Below are 17950 nucleotides of genomic sequence, written 5' to 3'. Positions count from 1 at the left end.
ATCAACCCATCATAAAGAAACTTTCATTTCAAATTTTTGTTTAATATGTACACGTGGCATGAAAGATATTTCTTTTTCCTCTTCCCGTTTTAATGAAAAGCAATCACAGATATTTCAAAGGTCAAGAGACACAACACCAAACAAATGATTCCATCAACTAAAAAAGAAAAATAGCCTTTCAAAAGACCTGATTTTTGCTCCATCCATCAAACGGAATAAACAACCGTTTGTGAATCACACCAGATGGTCCACGCTGGAATCACTAAAGGAAATAGCTCTAATTCTAACAAAGAATGACTCCATTTTTTAGCTCTTCTTTATTTTTTCTACATAATAAAGTTTTCATGCAAACAAAACAAAAATCGCATTGGAAGATCTGACACCAGACAAGACCAATGCCCATCTGCCACAAAGGTTTTTCAGGTAAAAACCACCTATCTTTGTCTAAACTTTTAAGAACCAACTAACGACCCGAATCAAAACAAGGCACCAACTTTCATTGCCAAGAAATTATTAAAGCTTTAGGTTGAGTTAAAATAACATGGACCACATTGAATCGAAAAAGTTAAAAAAAGTGCAACGGTAACAAAATAAGATGGAATTAGAATATAAAAGACGCACACTAACTGAATGATTAAACATAAAACGGAGAATTAAGTACAGAAACCATATGGGGAATCAATCAGGCAGACAAAGCTGGAAGCTGATTAAATTCCTTGTTTGGGGTTTTTTTGTTCCTAAATTCTAACCTAAAAAAAGTAGTAGCTATTTATCATCAGCAGAGAAAAATCTTAAATGAAGAAGAGTCATCATCATCATAATCATGATCGTCATTCATTATAATATTTTTTGGGGCTGGGTTCTAAGCAATGCTACACAACTTCATCTTGTGTTATGGCTCAAAACTCAGTACCAAGTCTCCTCCAAATCTCTACTCGTCATCATCATCATCCTATGAAACAAAAATAAACACAAAGTCAAAACATAAAGAGTCAAAAATGCAGTCAAACAGACGAGGTAATAGAGTATTATCATCAACTGCTCTTACATCTCCACTCTCGTCCTCCTCATCCTCATCATCATTCACTTCTGACTTTGACTTGTCAGACTCTTCTTCGTCTGCTCCAGTATCTCCATCAGCCTATGAAAACAATCCAATCATACTTTTATTATTAATATTTTGAGATTATTACAACTAATGTAAAGAAGCTAAAGATCAGTAGTTAAAACGTACCAGCTTCTTGTTGTAAGCTACCATGTTTTTGTTGTACTCAACTTTCCTCTTCTCAGCTCTTGAAACAAATGGAGCTTTCTCCTGTAGATTTATTTTCATCGATCGAACAAATGAATAAAACAAAATTCAGGAATATGAAAAAGAATAAAGAATATATTTGCTGAATAAAGAAAAGGAATCTGATACTCACAGCTTCAGTCAATGATTTCCATTTCTCACCACCAGCTTTACCGACCTGATGTAATTTTGAAAAAGAAAATTAACATATTGTAGAAATTACGCGCGCGAATGAAGAAGACATGAAAAATCGGATCGGATCTGATTCTCTTACAGCGGAAACGGATTTGTTGTTAGGATGTTCCTTCTTGTATTTTTCTCTAAATTCCTCCCTATTTCATTTCAATAACAGCAACGCAATCCGCAATCAGTCTAAACACAAATCGAGTATAATTTTATTACGAATTTCTAGATTTAACAGCAAACAACAAAAACAAGATCTAGTCTAGACAAGAAAAATAATAAAATAAAAAACAACAAAAAACAAGATGCGAACATACATGAAAACGAAGAAAGCACTGGCAGGCCTCTTCGGCTTGTTAGGATCCTTTCCAGCCTTTCCAGCCTTCTTACCAGCTCCAGCGCTCTTGCTTTTCAGCCTAAAACAAAAATCCATCCAAAACAAAAAATAAATCAAAACCGCACATCACACATAAATACGGATCTACAAAAATACGATCGGAAAACAATTTCATAATAAAAACTAAATCTCACTTGGTATCAGTTCTCCTGGGAGCAGCCTTAGATTTTCCACCTTTCATGGCGAACCTACACTAAAAAAAGTCGTAACGCGGTGAGAATCGGCGAAAAACAAGTGAAAATCGTAGCAAACTCAGTACGCTGAGTCAAGAGTTTCCGAGTTACCTTGGAAGAGAATAGTTAGGGTTAGCGAAGAAGATAGAGAGAGAGAGAGAATATGCTTTGTTTGGTTTTGTTTGGAGTGAGAGAGAAAATAAAGAGTAAATTGTAAAGAGATAAGAAGGGGTCGTGGGATGGGAATGGGATGACCTTCCGAAAATTTTAAAAATTAAAATATTAAAAAGAAAAATATAAAAATGACTAAATTTAGTTATTAAAAATAAAATAAAAATTGAAGTCCGCGTTTGGGCGGGATTTCAAATTATTTTATATATTTTAATTTTATAAAGGCCACGTCATCGATCCTTGTGCTATTGGGGGTTTTGATTCTTTGTTTTGTGTTTCCTTGGTGTGTTTCTTCTCTCCCTCGCTGGCGGGAACAGTGTACAGATTTTGACACGTGTGCAATCTTTAAAAAGCTAGCTGAGTTTGGTATATTATTGCCAGCTCGTACGTGCCAGTTTTTTTATTTAAACTGAAATGACCAAAATAGCCTCGTATTTGATATTATTCAGAGTCGGTAGTTGGAGGACCTTATCGAAACGAGCATCACGCTTTGATGATGTACTTGGTGACGGATATTATGGATGGAAAGAGTTGGGGTGTTTTCGTAATTTTCATCGTTGATATTTTATTTTTTGAGTGTGAAGAAAGAGTAGCTTTTATTCCTATTTTATTTATTTTACTAATTAATACTAATAATTAATGAGGCAATTATTATAGATGAATCGGATTTTCCGTTTACGTACGGAGAATATTATAGTTTATAATCATAATATGTATTTTGTTTTTGGACAGAAATTTAAATTGCTTGCCCAAATAAATAGTGAATCGATAATGGGCTTGTACAACGGAGTTAACTTGGGCCGGACTTTTGGACTAAGATACAGTCCCTTGCTAAGTTGAGGAATACTTATTTTTTATCTATTAATTAAAAATATTCTTATATTATATTTTATTAAAATATACATATTATTATCGGTGGATTGTTAAATATACTATTATCTTTCACTTAAGTCTAGCACATAAGTTACATTAACTTAATATATATATTTCATTCAAATATACCTACTTTTGAGAGTAGGTTACCAAATATATTCTCACATTCTACTTAACTCTAGCACATAAATTTCATTAATTTAAGGGGTATCATAGAGACATCATCTATAATAAATAGATATATATCTTAAATATATAAAAATGAAAGTAAAAATTAAAACATGTAAAATAAAATAAGTATATAATGTAATTTCTTCCTTTGAGTTATTCCCTTTTCTAGGCTCATTTAACCTCATTCTACATTGTTTATTTTTGTAGAAATTACATCTTTTATTATTGAGATAATTTCATAAAAACATGAAAAACAATCAAAAATTATAAAAATACAATCTTACAGAACTTTAAACATTATTATAGTTTTTAAAATTTTATTTACATAAAATATAGTCATTTAATATAGTTTTATAGTGTACTCTTGTCATTAATTTTTGTTATTTATATATTATTTTTATGTTGTTTATTTTTGTTTTCTTGTCAATTTCATGTAATTTTTTTGTTATTTAATAGAATACTGTAAAAATATATATATAAAAAAAACTTTGAACGATAAAAATGTACAAATTTACCAAAAATGATAGTTTATTTTAGATATGTGCAGAAATATGACTTTCCTAAAAGAAAAGAAAAAGAAGTTATTTTATGGCTTTTGAGGCATTTATTTCGGAATAATTATATAACATACTGAAATTTCTAATTTTTTTACTTTTATACTATGGGTGGAATTTTTTTCAAAAATATTGTATTTTTTTTCAAAAATACTGTGTAAGTTTCATATTGTCTTTAGTGTTAAGTTTTTAATGTTGTTTTACAATTGTTTTTAGTTGTTAAACTCTTATTTTTAATTGTTGTTTTACAGTTGTTTTACGTTATTTTATAAAAAGATTGTATTTTTGTAAAAGATTTTGTGTGGCAGTAAAACTGTAAACTTTATCCAAGAATCCAGTATTTTTGTATAAATTCCTTTATTTTCCCATATTGACATCGTTTTACTCAGCCCACTACAGAATATTTAGTTGGGCTATTTAAAAAAATATGAGAAAATGAAGATAACTTTTGATATAGATGGTATAAATACTTAATTACACTAAATATGACATTTTTAAAAATAAAAAAAAAACTTACAAATATAGGAAAAAGTCATAAGGAATGCCATAAAAAATTTTAAATTTTTGTTTCTTTTTAATTTTTTTCCTTTTTTAAAAATAAAACACTAAAATATAACATACAATATGTAACAAATATAACAAAGAGAATTAGAAATTAAAATAAAAAAAACAAAGAAAATTAAAGAGACAAAAATACAATAAAAACTATAAAAGAATAACAAAAAAAACAGTAGAATGTGAGAAACTATTTAGTAAAACAATCAAAATAAAAACAAACAAATAAAAACTGGTTTCCTTAAATAATCAAATAAAAAAAATTTAAACTTAAAACTCAATTATGAACAACATAAAAAAAATCAGTTATAACAATAATAAAATAATATGTGTAGCAGAAACTGATTATTTAAAATAAAATAGAAATTGTTGTTCAAATATCATACAATAATAAAATTGATTTTATACAGACTAAAAAATATACAATAACATCATAAAAATATAGCAATCCCATTACAAAATAGTTAAAACCTGTGAACCAGTTTTGACGCTATAAAAAATCATAAAAAAAATAATAAATGTTAAATAATAAAGTCAACTGAAACTAGTTTCATCACACAATCAAATGAAAAATGAAAAAAGAACAGCACATACAAAAATACAAAAAAAAAATTAATCACAAATATAATCAAAACAGCACACATTGCATACCACTAATTTAAAAATAAAATATAAGTGTAAGTTTCGAACCTAGAAATTAAATAATAAAAAAGTAACTAAAAAATAAAAAATAAATTGCAATAACATTATAAAGTAGAGCAACCCTATTATAGAACTCTCAAAATATATAAACCAATTTCGAACAATGTTTAGAAAAAAAAACACTAACAAAAATAATAAAAAAACAACACATAACTATAATTTAAAAACATAACATAAATGTGAAAACTAATTTTAAAACAATTAATACATAAAGTTATGAAAAACACTAAAAATACTAAAAAAAAAATATAGAACTCTCAAAATTAATGAAACCAAATTAATGTAACTTGCCTACATCCTCGGCCAAAAAACAGCCACAACTATGGCTTTGAGAGTTTTATTTGATTGAGTTTCAAAGTGAAAGAAATCGTTAGAATTATTACATTACTTGGCCTGTCGTAAAACTGTAATTTCATAAATTGCGAAACTCCTAAATGTCACCAAGCGCGCTTAGAATCTATTAACGGAAAAAACAAACTAGAAAAATGATTTTCCGCGCGACAATGCTTATTCGACGAATTTTTTTCTAACTTTTATACATTTTTACTGGAGGACTTTTCGCATTGGCAAACTCACGGTGACTTTTCGGCATCAAATGACAAATAAAACTTCCTAAACAAATAAAAACATTAAATATGGGATTTATAAACACAATTACATATTGGTATCAAAGTTGTGCCAAAAAAACTTAAAAACAAAAAAATACCATATAAATTGGCCAAACTTAAATGTGCCATATTTATCATAAGAACTTTTAAAATCTCATACTAAGTGTAACTTCCTCTTTTAAATTTAGAAAAAAAATAATATAAAGAAACTCAAAATAAAAAAAAAAATCATAAAATGAAGAAATCCCATTACAAAACTTTCAAAATCTGTGAAACGAATTTCAACCCTATAAAATCATATAACATTTATTTAACAGTCTCGACTCTATAAAAAAAATTATCTACACCCCTAAATCTTTTAAAGACACCCCATTTTGATAATTTTTATTGGAGGATGTCTGAATTCTAAAATCGGTTGCTATTGTATATGGAGAAAAAAAAAATATACTAAGTGAACACTTGTTAAAATAAAAATATAGAAATTGACATCATAAAGTCGTCGTAGTTGTCTCCCATCGAGTTAGAATATACACAAATTTACATTTGATTATATAATTCACAACACCAATCATAATATAACAAGAACGTTAAAAGCTTCAATTACGTAAAATTTAAGTTTTCGAACTTGTGAGTTTCCTAAAACAGGAATTTTGGAACCTATGAACCATCATAACATAACATAAATGATAAACGATGAAGATAATTGAATCAATTTTCATCTGTCCACAAATATAATCAAAACAACACACAATGCCCAATAAAATCTTTAAAAAAATATATGTGTGAAAACCAATTTCGAACCTAATAAAAAAATAAAAAGAAATTTAAAATAAAAAATATACAATGACATCATAAAATGGAGCAATCCCATCATAAAATATAAAATTATGATTGATTATATAATTAACACAATCATAATATACAAGAACGTTAAAAGCTTGTTCTCTTAATTTGTTTTGCCCTAAAAGAAGAACCAAATTTTAAATTGAAAATGTCATAACAATGACAACAAATTAAAACCAATGTATAATAAATTTGACCAGAAAAATCAACAATCAAACCGCTGTGATTTTTTGCAACTATAAATTTCCGAAATCAAGAAAGAAATTGCTTTCCTTCACTCCTTAACACTCTCTTTCTCTAACTGTTCGATTCTTCTCCAAGGTCAAAACTCTGCAGTGTGAAAGAATGGTCCCCTTAAATACTGATGTTGCATCAGTGTTTTCTCCTTCCAATCAATTTTGCTTAAATAGCTTGGTTATCTTAGATGATTGGGTATCAGTCAACTGTAGATTTTTTTGTGTGCTAGACATCGTGTGAGATGTTTAAACATGTGTTTAAGGTAGTGTCTTTTTGTACTGAGTAACTTTAAAATTAACGAATACATCTTTGACATTAATTTTATATATGTAAAAGAGGAAAAGAATTACAGTTAGTCAAATTGGTCCATATATATTATCATGACATTTTTATTTTCTTATATTCGTATGATATATCTACTTCTTTCTTTTTTGTTGCAGTTACATCTATAATTGATGGCTTAAAAAGATTGTATACTGAAAAGCTAAAGCCATTTGAAGTTGCCTATCGTTTTAATAATTTTGTATCGCCTTTACTGGTAAGTTGACTTGACTCGTAATTTGGATTGATAAATGGTAAGTTTTAGGTAACTCATTCTTATGATGTAATAAGTTGTATTTTACAGGTGTACATATATATATTGTGTTTTCATTAACCAACTTGTAACTCGCTGACTTGTCTTCTCAGACTAGTAGTGACTTTGATGCTAAACCCACGGTCATGCTATTGGGTCAGTATTCAACTACTGGGAAAACAACATTAATATTATAAAGCATATGTTAAAATGTGTGACTACCCAGGTTGGATAAAGTTTTTTTATTCCCTTTATTCTATTTTCAATATGCAATAATATATGATGTTGATTTATTTTTTCTTCTTTTTGTCACAGGAGCTTTTATTGGGCCAAAGCCTACAACAGATAGATTTGTTGTTGTAATTAATGGTATGATAATTTGTCATCTTTCCATGATGTTGTATGTTTTAACACATTCATGAGTTTTGCTTATATATCAAAAGTTTTCTTAAATCAATATTTGAAGATCTCTTTATCTTGATGCTGATCTATTAAGGCTGTTTTTGATATCTCTTTGTTGTTTGATGAGAGAAGTATTCCTAGGAACACAATAGTTGTTTTAGAGTGTAACCAAATCAAATGCCAGTACATTCTGTGAGTTTATATTTTATTACCTACATTTTTCTTGTGTATGTTCTTATTACGTATGCTAATCTTTTTCTTCTATAATTGAAGTTGCTTGATGAAATTACGTACATTCGTGGATACTCCTAGTCCTAGTTAGTGTACTATCTGAAGAAAAGAAACGGACACAACGAAGCTATGATTTAACTGGTGTTATATCCTGGTTTGTTGCAAAATGTGATCTTATTCTGTTTGATCCCCATAAACTTGATATTACTGACGAATTCAAACGTCTAATTTCGTTGACCCGCAACAGATACTCTATTGAATATTTCTTTGACGTCTTTTAATGATTGCACTTGTCTACTTTGACATCATTAATTACATTATTATAATTTATAGTTAGTTCATTAGAGTATATGGAGTTTTGATGTAGTTACTTGGAAAAGTTCTGAATACACCAGAAGTTTCGCGTGTTTATATTGGGTATGTTATTCCACTCCCTGCCTAGCTTCCATGCTGTAATTTCATTTCACATAGTTTATTTGTGCCACAAAATTTCTCTCCCTTATTTCCAAAATCATGTATATCTTTTCTTATATATTGCTTACCAATTATTTACAACAAAACTTATCATTGTGTGCTTGAACTTGTATAGCGCAAAAAGAAATAGATCACTGCCCTATGTTCAAGCTTCTAGAATGTGTTGTTTATGTGAATTGTTCACAACTAAATCTTTATTTCAAACATTAACTCATGAGTGATTTTATTGTCTTTGTAGCTCATTCAACAACAAACCTGTTAAAGAATCAGCTCTAGGTCCTATGGGCCAAGAACTCTTTGAAAAAGAGCAAGATGATCTCCTGGCAGATTTGGTTGATATTTCAAAGAAGGCTTGTGACCGTTGTAAGGCCTTATTATATTTAGACGTGTAAGCGTAACACGAAGGTCTATGTCACATAGACATAAATAAGCGTGTGAGCGTAACACGCGAGTCTGTTATACAAACAAATGTGAAATGGCATTATTATTTATGTGATATGTTAGTTATGATTATTGATAATTATACTATCTTTCTGGGCTTGGCTCACGGGTGCTCTACTGTGCAAGAAGGGATAAATCTGTCTCTGATCAGCCATGAGTGCGAGAGTTGGGCGATGTATGTACATGTTCGGACCACACTAGACCAAGCGGGTTGGGGTCTACCAATGATATGCTTTTGTAACTCTGATTTTGCCGCTTAGGTCGGCTAGTGGAAAAGACTTGTAGTATTTTATAAATATTTTTGGGATCTCGAAACATGAATTTTTGATTGTAAAGTTAAAGTTATTACAAGTTTTATTTTCATTATGGTTTCATTTAAAGTTTAAATTTTCCCGCGCTTATCTTAATAGTAATCCCGTTTAAGAGATTAGGGTTTCTTAATTACCTCAGATAGCGTGCCTAATTGTTAGAGCGTTACAATAATAGAGACATAAAAAAAAATTCTTGAACCTCCACTTCTTTTTCCTTCAAGTTCCATAAGAATTTGACCTAATCTAACACTCGGGTCTCAAAGTCTGGCACTGGCATTACTCCTCACGGAGAAGACCTCCAAAAATAAAAAGCAAAGTTACAATATAAGATTAGATGTTCCATTGTTTCCTCCTCTCACCATAATTTTAATTTAATTTTGTTGTTGATATTGTTTGTATAAAAAGTACAAATATATTATAAAATGCAAAAAAAGAGGAAAGAGAATAAGTTGAACCGTCACAATAGGCCAATGTAGTTAGGGTAGGAGTTTCCCTTTCTTCACTACTTCTCTCTCTGCCACTTCTCAAGCATGCAATGCAACTCATGGCTAACTTATTTCTCTTTCTTTTCTTTGTTTCCATAAATGCCCTTCCCCAATGCCCCTAACCATCCTCCCATTTATGTAATTTCCCACTTTTCTTTTTTTACAAGACTCTCTCTAGTGCAGTAAAAGACTCTCTAGTGCAGTCATTACTAATGTATGACAAATTTCAAAACTACCTCTTTTCTTTCACTTCATTCCATAAACTCTCCCAAGTTCCAAAACTAACTACTCCACTTTTCCTGTCTTTTTATTTAATACTACAATTTATTTTATTTATATGAAATTATGACAAGAATTTGTTGTTATGGAAAGATAGAGTATCCAAGTGAAATTAATTCACTTGAAAAATATACATCTTCAAATTTTTGGTAATTTTCTAATGAGTGAAAAAAAAGAACTTTTAATTTTGGTAGGACTCTAGGAAGTAGGAACTGAATGAAACTGACCAAAAACACCATGCAATTTCAAATTAATTAAAGATATTTATATAAAGAAATAAACTTTGTTGATTAGTTCACAATGACATGGATTCTTCATCCCAAACCCATTTCTTAATCTCTCTCTTAATCTTCAAGAACACTCTGAATCGAGGTAAAGTTTTAATTTTCATACGTTTCAGATGGTAAAGTTTTGAACTTTATGAAATTTTGTTTGTTGGTTTTTTTTGACAGAGTTGATAAGAAGCTTGCATGTGTATCGATGTGATGATGGGAAGGAAAGAGAAGTGGAAAGAGAGTTTGTATTCTCAATCAATGGAACATACATGGAAATGGATAATGCTATGTGTAACCCACTTTTTCTTGGATTAAAAACCTCAGATGTTTTTCATTCTCAAGGATGTTTTGTCAATGGTTTATGGGTTTGCATATTCGCTTTCCATGCCCATCATCCTCATTTTCCTTATCTCACATCAATTCCTTCTCTCCTTAAACCTTCCAAGTATAACCCTCTTTCTCTTTCTCTCATTCAATTTCAATCTGATTTTTGCTTTTATGTCATTTGGGTACCTCTTTTGAGTTGTCATATTGGCTTGTTTTGTACAATTGGCTTTGCTTTTCAAAGTGTTACCCCAAATTCTCTAATCACTACAATTTTGTTATTGTTGTTATTGTGTTGTGTTCTCTAATTTGGATTAATGATAAATACTAAATAGGTATGTATGTATGTATGTATGTAATTGGGGACTCTGCTAAAAATTGAGCCTTTGTAGTTGTTGAACTTGTTGTGCCACTCTTATGTTTTTTGGATGATATGTTCTAGAAATCCGAAGCTGAGGTCAATTCCATCACTGGCCAATGATCTTCAAGCAATTTTCCAAATGAGATGCATGGCCACCACAGCCAAAGATGATAATGACAAAGAGAAATCCAATGAGAATGAAAATAAACCTCTAAAGAGAAAAAGCTATTTTGTCCTTGATCAAGATCTTAATTGTCTTCCTTATCCAGACACACCTTCTGAATCTTCAGATGATCAGCAAATTGATCAATCCTCATCAGGTAAACAAACAAACACCTCAGCCTGCAAATTAGTGCCATAGAAATAGAATCATATTAGCTTGTTTAGACAATAACTCAATCAAGTTTTTATTTTGATTATGACATATGCAAACAATGTGAAAGTAAAACTAGCCTAGTGGGAACACTTGCTCGAATGGTCAGACATGTAGTTCGCTCCCATAGAGTTCGAGGTTCGAATCCCTCTTGGGTGGTAGTGGTACCATTCATAACATCATAAGAATAGTTGATAAGGTTTTCATTTGGGTTTTGGATAGGGATATCACATAACAGTTGTTATAGTTAGTTTCCTGGATCGCGGGAAAAGAATGTTGGAGTTTTGTTTGAGTAAGAAGATTGTGTTGCAGGTGTGATGGAAGAGGATAACAAGAAGAAGAAAAGAGCAGCAAGTAAAGACATAGCAAGACTTGCATTATCCGATTTAGCCAAATATTTTGATCTCCCAATAGTGGAAGCCTCAAGGAATCTGAAAGTAGGATTAACAGTTCTAAAGAAGAAGTGTAGAGAATTCGGGATTCCTCGTTGGCCACATAGAAAGATCAAATCGCTGGATAGTCTCATTCGAGATCTTCAGGTCTTTTTTTGCCCCTTTAATCCCAATTAGCGCTATTACAACACGTTCAAAGGGATGAACACCGATTTGTGAATGCAATTTTTCGTGTTGTGTGTGTTTGTAGGAAGAAAATAGGTGGCAACAGGCGAACAAGGATGCAGCTGAAGCGGTAGCAAAGAGGAAAGAGATGTTGAAGAATGAAAAGGAAAGCATTGAGAAGACGCCTTTCTTGGATATGAAAACCGAAACCAAAAGGTTCAGGCAAGATGTTTTCAAGAGAAGGCACAAAGACAGAGTTCTCAAGAATCAACAGGCATTATCAATCTCTCCAAATTAGATTCATTTAATCTTTCTTTCTTTTTTTTTGGATATAAATATATAAAAAGATCTTTAATAATCAAACACTTAACAGTTGTTATTACTATAACTAGAAGCTACAACAATATCTATCTGATATAATATAAGTACAGACATGTATACAGTTGTAGCACTTTGACTTTGACTTTTGGAAGCTCATTTTTGTGTCTTGTTGACTTGAACAATAAGGCATTGTTGTTGGTTTTAATTCAAAGGTTTGAGAAACAAACTAAATCCGAGGTACGTTTACTATGATTCCTTCATTCATTCTAATGTTGTTATCTCATTGGTTTGGGTGGCTTTATGATGTTCTTTTTGGCTTTTCCTAATAGAAAAGGGGAAAAAAAGTCAAAAAGGGTAATTGAAGCAGTTGAAAATGTGTTATGAAATTGTTGACCTTTGTTAAAAGTCTAGTCAACTTCACATATTATGAAAAGTCTACCAACTTGTGCTCACTATACCAAAGTTCAAAAGGGGTGTTTGATGAATCGATAAAGCCATAGGTCCCGATTGAACTCACTAATCCGAACTACGTAGCTGCACGAGGTTGGTCGAGCACCTCAATTGAGAACTAAGCATATGAAGTGTTTTGACTTAGAACACACTTGTCTTACTATGTTGATAGCAAGCAAGAAGAGAAGGGATGCTTCCTTCCTTCTTTTTGGTTGTGTCTTTCTAAAGCCTTTGACATTTTACACGTTGATTTTTCAACTAATCCTCAAACCTTAGCTCATCTTAATTTGATTTCTAAGGTTTATGGTACCTTAACACTCTTACACAAATAGTTTTATATTAAATAAAATGGTGTTGGACACTAATAATACTCAAATCATGTGGTTTTGATCCTTTTACTAATCCCAAAATTTCTTTTGCCTAAAAGGCTCGACATAACTAATCGTAGTGCCAAGTAAAAAATTCCTTGCAGTCTTTGGAAGAGTTGAATGAACTTATTTTTCTCTTTCAGCATTCAAGTACTACCAAGTACCAAATATAATGATTCAATAATTTTTTTTTTTGCACTTACATAATTAAAATATAGTATTTTTCTAAGGATACTAATTATTTTGTAAAGAGATATTAAAGTATGATTATTTTGAAATAAAATTATTATAATTATTAAATTGTGCTCTTTGAATTTTTTTTTACTCTGTTAAATATTCTCCACTAAAAAACTACATCAACAACTGCATAAGACAAAACTTGATAAAATTTTCTAATTTTAATATTTTGAATAATTCAAAATAACCTTAAAATATTTTCTTGCTAATTACTCATGTAAGAATTTTTATGGGAATTTAGTCATAAAATGCTGCAGCATTAAGATAACAACAAGGTGTAAATATTAAGGATGAAAAATTTAATCTTGTGTTGGTTTCTTTTAAGATATTGTAATATATTTTGAGTGTATATGTGAAACCGAGTAAGATCTGTGCGTGTTCAAAATCCATTTAACTCTTTAAGGTTGTTCTTTTCTGGTCGGTTTAATGAAATTGTTTTTCTTTCTATATTTGTCATCAAAATCTGGGTTGTTATTAATTGTTATGATTATTCATTCCATTATTAATTAAAAGGCTTACAAAGGTTTGTGTTCTTCTGGGGTCCACTTGCCGCGGTCGTTGACCTTTGAAACAACTGAAAGTGAAAACATGAGCAGAAACAGAAACAGTAAACCTCAGCAACCAAACCAAACCAAATATTTTGTTATGTTTTGAATCAATCAATAGTAATTTTGCAGTAGACGACAAGGTAGTGAAAGTGAAACCACAAAGTGGGTTCATGGTAACTACGATGCACCCAACTACAAAAGATATACCAACAAACAATTATATATATAAAAAGTCCACCTTTTTTCTACTTCATTTTCTCATCAATTTTCTTCCTTTTTGTTTTTCCACGAACCCCTTTAGCCTTTACCACTCATGTCCATCTTATTTGCAAAGTAAGAGAAATAGAAAGAGAGAGAGAGAGAGAGTTGAAGAAAGAAATCGTTACCTGCAAATGGGTCTCTGCTTGGGAAAGTCTGGTGGTGATCCTTCTCCCAGTACTAACTTTGCATCTACTAGTCCAGGTAGTACAACAACCATTCCAGAATTATCAAGTTTGAATCTTTTTTTTTTCTTTATAAAAAGATAAAGTTTGAAACTTTTTTCTGGGTTTTGTGTATTTTGATGATTTTTTTTACTTTGGATTTGCAAAAGGGTATACATCTATGTTTGGCTTAATTAGATGAATAATTGAGTCAAGTCAAATTTTGGTTGAAAACCCCAAAATCCCAATGATTGTGTTTTGCATTGTGTGGCATTCTTTTAGGGACATCTAGTAATTACAGTAAGAACATTGTATTATCTGGAACAACCAACAGCAGCAGCGTGGGAAAGAGTCAATTTTCTGAGGCTGCAAGTGGGAGTGTGGATGAGTCTTTTCTAAATGGCCAATTTCTTGAGTCACCCAACTTGAGAGTGTTCAGTTTTGCAGAGTTGAAAGCTTGCACTAAGAATTTCAAAGCTGACTCAGTGCTTGGGGAAGGAGGCTTTGGGAAAGTTTTCAAAGGTTGGGTTGATGAGAAGACTTTGGCTCCTTCAAAAGTTGGTACTGGTATGATGGTTGCTATCAAGAAATTGAACTCTGAAAGCATGCAAGGTTTTCAGGAATGGCAGGTACTTAATCTCAATTTCCTTACCTAACTAATCATTGACTTAAACCATTTCATCACTCTTGAGAGCCTATATAATAATATGTGTACTTTTACCAGATTTGCATGTGTTAGGCTATTACTAGGATTGGCATATCTTAGCCTTTTTTATGTTTGTCTTATTAGTTTGTCTTTAATTCCTATGCAGAATTCATCAGATGTAGACAAGGGTCCAACTTACATGACCTGTTAGTTTGGGTACCATTGATCAAAATTCTTTTCTTTTTCTTTTTTTAAACAGTTAGTGAGTTTGGTAAAGATGTTTAGAATGTCAGTTATAATATGAATTGAATTCTTTTATCATTTTAAACCACAATAGCCCTTCATTTTTTTTATTCTTCTAAAAGTATTAGTTTTTAATGTATATTATTCTGCTCTGATAAATGCAGTCAGAAGTAAATTTTCTGGGAAGGCTTTCTCATCCCAACTTGGTCAAACTATTAGGATACTGTTGGGAGGACAAAGAGTTGCTTCTTGTCTATGAGTTTATGCAGAAAGGAAGCTTGGAGAACCATCTTTTTAGAAGTACAGTTTCGTCGAGCTAATAAGAAAACTCTTAATTTAAATGTGTTTGGTCCGAAGTACTTGTGCTAAATCTATGAATTTATTCTTTGTCGAGTAGGAAATCCATCTGTTGAACCGCTATCTTGGGAAAGAAGACTTCAAATAGCGATTGGAGCAGCTCGGGGATTGGCTTTCCTACATGCTTCGGATAAGAAAGTTATATACAGAGATTTCAAGGCTTCAAATATACTGCTTGATGGGGTTTGTTCTTCTTCTTCTGCTAAAGCCTCTTTTGTCCCAATTCTTTATGGCTATGCTCTAACATATTTTTCAAGACATATAGGAATAATTAGAATGTAGTGTATAAGTAAGAGTGTAGGTAGTTACTAATGGAGCATTATACTTAATTTGATTGATGAAAGAGGCATGAAACTCATGTTATTTTGAGCTATTATTAGTCTTTCTATAGTGCCTCAGTCAATAAATACAGTTGAACATTTCGTTATTTTTTTCTTTCTTTCTATTCAACAATGGTTAAGTTTAGACTTAATGGGAATGATAATGTAAAATTTAAATAAAATTTGAATGACAAGGGATTTGTGTTTTTAAGTAGGTCTCACTTTTTAAATTAAAATGGTAGTAATGTTATTCGCATGAGTTTTATATTCCCTCTAAGTCTACTCTCTTCTCTCCAACTCAAAGTCACATAACAAACACCCCATTAAGTGACGTTTGGTTGGAATGAATGAAAACATAACTAGAATAAGAATGACATTCCAGTACTTTAAATAAAACCAAACAATGGAATAGAATAAAAGTTGTTTCCTTTCTATTCCATTTTATTCCCTCCAACTAAATACCACCTAAGCATTTATGTTAACAACTCTTCTCTTTGTATTTGTGTTGTGCAGAACTACAATGCCAAAATTGCTGATTTTGGCTTAGCAAAGCTGGGGCCATCTGGTGGCGACTCACATGTAACGACTAGAATTATGGGCACCTACGGTTATGCAGCTCCCGAATACATTGCTACAGGTGATCACATCACATTTCTAACAAATACGAAAAGGCTTTATCATTTTCTGTCTTGCAACAAATAGAATGATATTATTGACATTTTTTGTGGTGTTTTCATGCAACAGGCCATTTGTATGTGAAGAGTGATGTATATGGCTATGGTGTAGTGCTGCTCGAATTGCTGACAGGTTTACGAGCACTTGACTCAAGACGCCCCAGCGGGCAGCATAACCTTGTGGACTGGTCTAAGCCATGTCTGTCTTCAAAAAGAAAGTTGAATACGATTATGGATGTGCGGATGGAGGGCCAGTACCTTCCCAAGGCAGCATTTCAAGCAGCACAACTCACTTTAAAATGTCTAGAACAAGAACCTAAACACCGCCCCTCGATGAAAGATGTTTTGGAGTCGTTGGAGAAGATAGAAGCAATGAAAGTTAAAGCAAAGCAATCCAAAGGTAGCTCTAGACATTCTTCTACTACTTCTACCGGTTCTGGTCGTCTCCCTGGTGCAAGCTAGACTCGAGCTAGTAGAGTTTCTGAGCTCGAATACATGAAATGTAATTGTTTGGGTAGAAATTGTTTTAGATTCATTGAAAGTTTTGTTAAGAGGCAGGACAGGGATCATTGGTTCTGGTTCTGACTTGTGAATTGGTTTGTAAAGACAAGTGAATATATACATTTATTTATTTTCTGAGATCTGATGAAACTGAATTGAGAAAGAGAAGAAAAGAAGGGTAATGTTTTCTATGCTAATCTTACAAATAACTGAGATTACTTACTGTACTACTTTGATGAAATGAGTAAGATGGGGTCAATTTGGTTGACTTTTAAGACATCACCATCATCATAGACCAAAGAAGAAAAGACTCATCCACTACTAGACACTATTACTAATACTATAATCTAGTGGGTAAGTCGATCACTTTACGTTATATTTTATTCAATTCAATATAATATCGGAATTATAAAAGTTAAAGTACAATTTGTGCAATTAAGAAAAATTAAAATTTTAACCCACCTAATGAATTGGTGTTTGCTCGGGTTAACCTGCCCAAACCGAACACTAATATTTTTTTTTACATTGAATTGTTATATTTTCTTAATTGGGTTGATCGGGTTAGTTCAGGTTGATTGGCCGAGTTGGTATTATTTTCAATCCGTCCAATATAAAGATTGGACGAGTTATAATTTTTTAGTTATAATTTTTTGTCGGGTTATCTCAGTTTAATTTGGATAGTTTGTTCAGGTTGGAAGGTTTACAATTTTTTTTTCTTTCTGTAAGGAAGGTTTACAGAAATTTATGTACAGATTGTTAAGAAAATCAAATAAAATTAATTGACAACCCGACCACCCACCTCAATCGTCTGCCAAAAAAACTAAAAAATTGAAAGCCCGTGTAATCGGGTCGGGTCCAACTCGAAAATACCCCACACGGGTATCGAATTCGTATTTTAAAACTGTGTATTTTTTAATCGGGTTCTAACCTGTAAACCGAACAATAGTAAATAAAAAATATTTTTTTTTATTATATTAAAAATAATAATATTAATTATTAAAATTTAAAACTTAAAATT

General features: G+C 31.3%; 3 protein-coding genes across 8 annotated transcripts; 2 read left to right on the top strand and 1 right to left on the bottom strand.

Moving 5' to 3' along the window:
- Positions 1–601: 601 nt before the first annotated feature.
- On the bottom strand, positions 602–2387 carry LOC115702610 (HMG1/2-like protein). 4 transcript variants are annotated; one of them, XM_030630030.2, is made up of 8 exons: positions 2156–2387; positions 2006–2064; positions 1792–1890; positions 1566–1623; positions 1425–1469; positions 1235–1315; positions 1049–1141; positions 602–952 (listed from the first exon to the last, which is right to left on the bottom strand). In XM_030630030.2, the coding sequence occupies exons 2-8, from the start codon at positions 2050–2052 to the stop codon at positions 932–934; spliced, it is 444 nt and encodes a 147-aa protein (XP_030485890.1). In that variant the 5' UTR covers positions 2053–2064; positions 2156–2387; the 3' UTR covers positions 602–931. The 4 variants fall into 4 exon arrangements, with proteins under 4 accessions (XP_030485890.1, XP_030485889.1, XP_060962633.1 ...); XM_030630029.2 differs by having other exon boundaries at positions 2006–2059; positions 2156–2385; XM_061106650.1 differs by having other exon boundaries at positions 602–1141; positions 2156–2385.
- Positions 2388–9864: 7477 nt separating this feature from the next.
- On the top strand, positions 9865–12397 carry LOC115702613 (protein RKD5). The gene is made up of 5 exons (XM_030630034.2): positions 9865–10327; positions 10408–10675; positions 10997–11235; positions 11601–11827; positions 11931–12397. The coding sequence occupies exons 1-5, from the start codon at positions 10261–10263 to the stop codon at positions 12141–12143; spliced, it is 1014 nt and encodes a 337-aa protein (XP_030485894.1). The 5' UTR covers positions 9865–10260; the 3' UTR covers positions 12144–12397.
- Positions 12398–13793: 1396 nt separating this feature from the next.
- Positions 13794–17070, top strand: LOC115702612 (probable serine/threonine-protein kinase PIX13). 3 transcript variants are annotated; one of them, XM_030630032.2, is made up of 6 exons: positions 13794–14231; positions 14474–14820; positions 15245–15380; positions 15478–15620; positions 16271–16394; positions 16502–17070. In XM_030630032.2, exons 1-6 carry the CDS (start codon positions 13940–13942, stop codon positions 16891–16893), a joined length of 1434 nt encoding a protein of 477 aa, XP_030485892.2. In that variant the 5' UTR covers positions 13794–13939; the 3' UTR covers positions 16894–17070. The 3 variants fall into 3 exon arrangements, with proteins under 3 accessions (XP_030485892.2, XP_060962630.1, XP_030485893.2); XM_061106647.1 differs by having other exon boundaries at positions 13800–14231; positions 14631–14820; XM_030630033.2 differs by lacking the exon at positions 13794–14231 and adding an exon at positions 15004–15053.
- The last annotated feature ends 880 nt before the right edge of the window (positions 17071–17950 follow it).

Source organism: Cannabis sativa, chromosome X (assembly GCF_029168945.1).
Source record: "Cannabis sativa cultivar Pink pepper isolate KNU-18-1 chromosome X, ASM2916894v1, whole genome shotgun sequence".
NCBI lineage: Eukaryota > Viridiplantae > Streptophyta > Magnoliopsida > Rosales > Cannabaceae > Cannabis > Cannabis sativa.
Note: the sequence above shows the minus strand (reverse complement) of the source record. Positions and strands in the feature narration are given on the sequence as shown.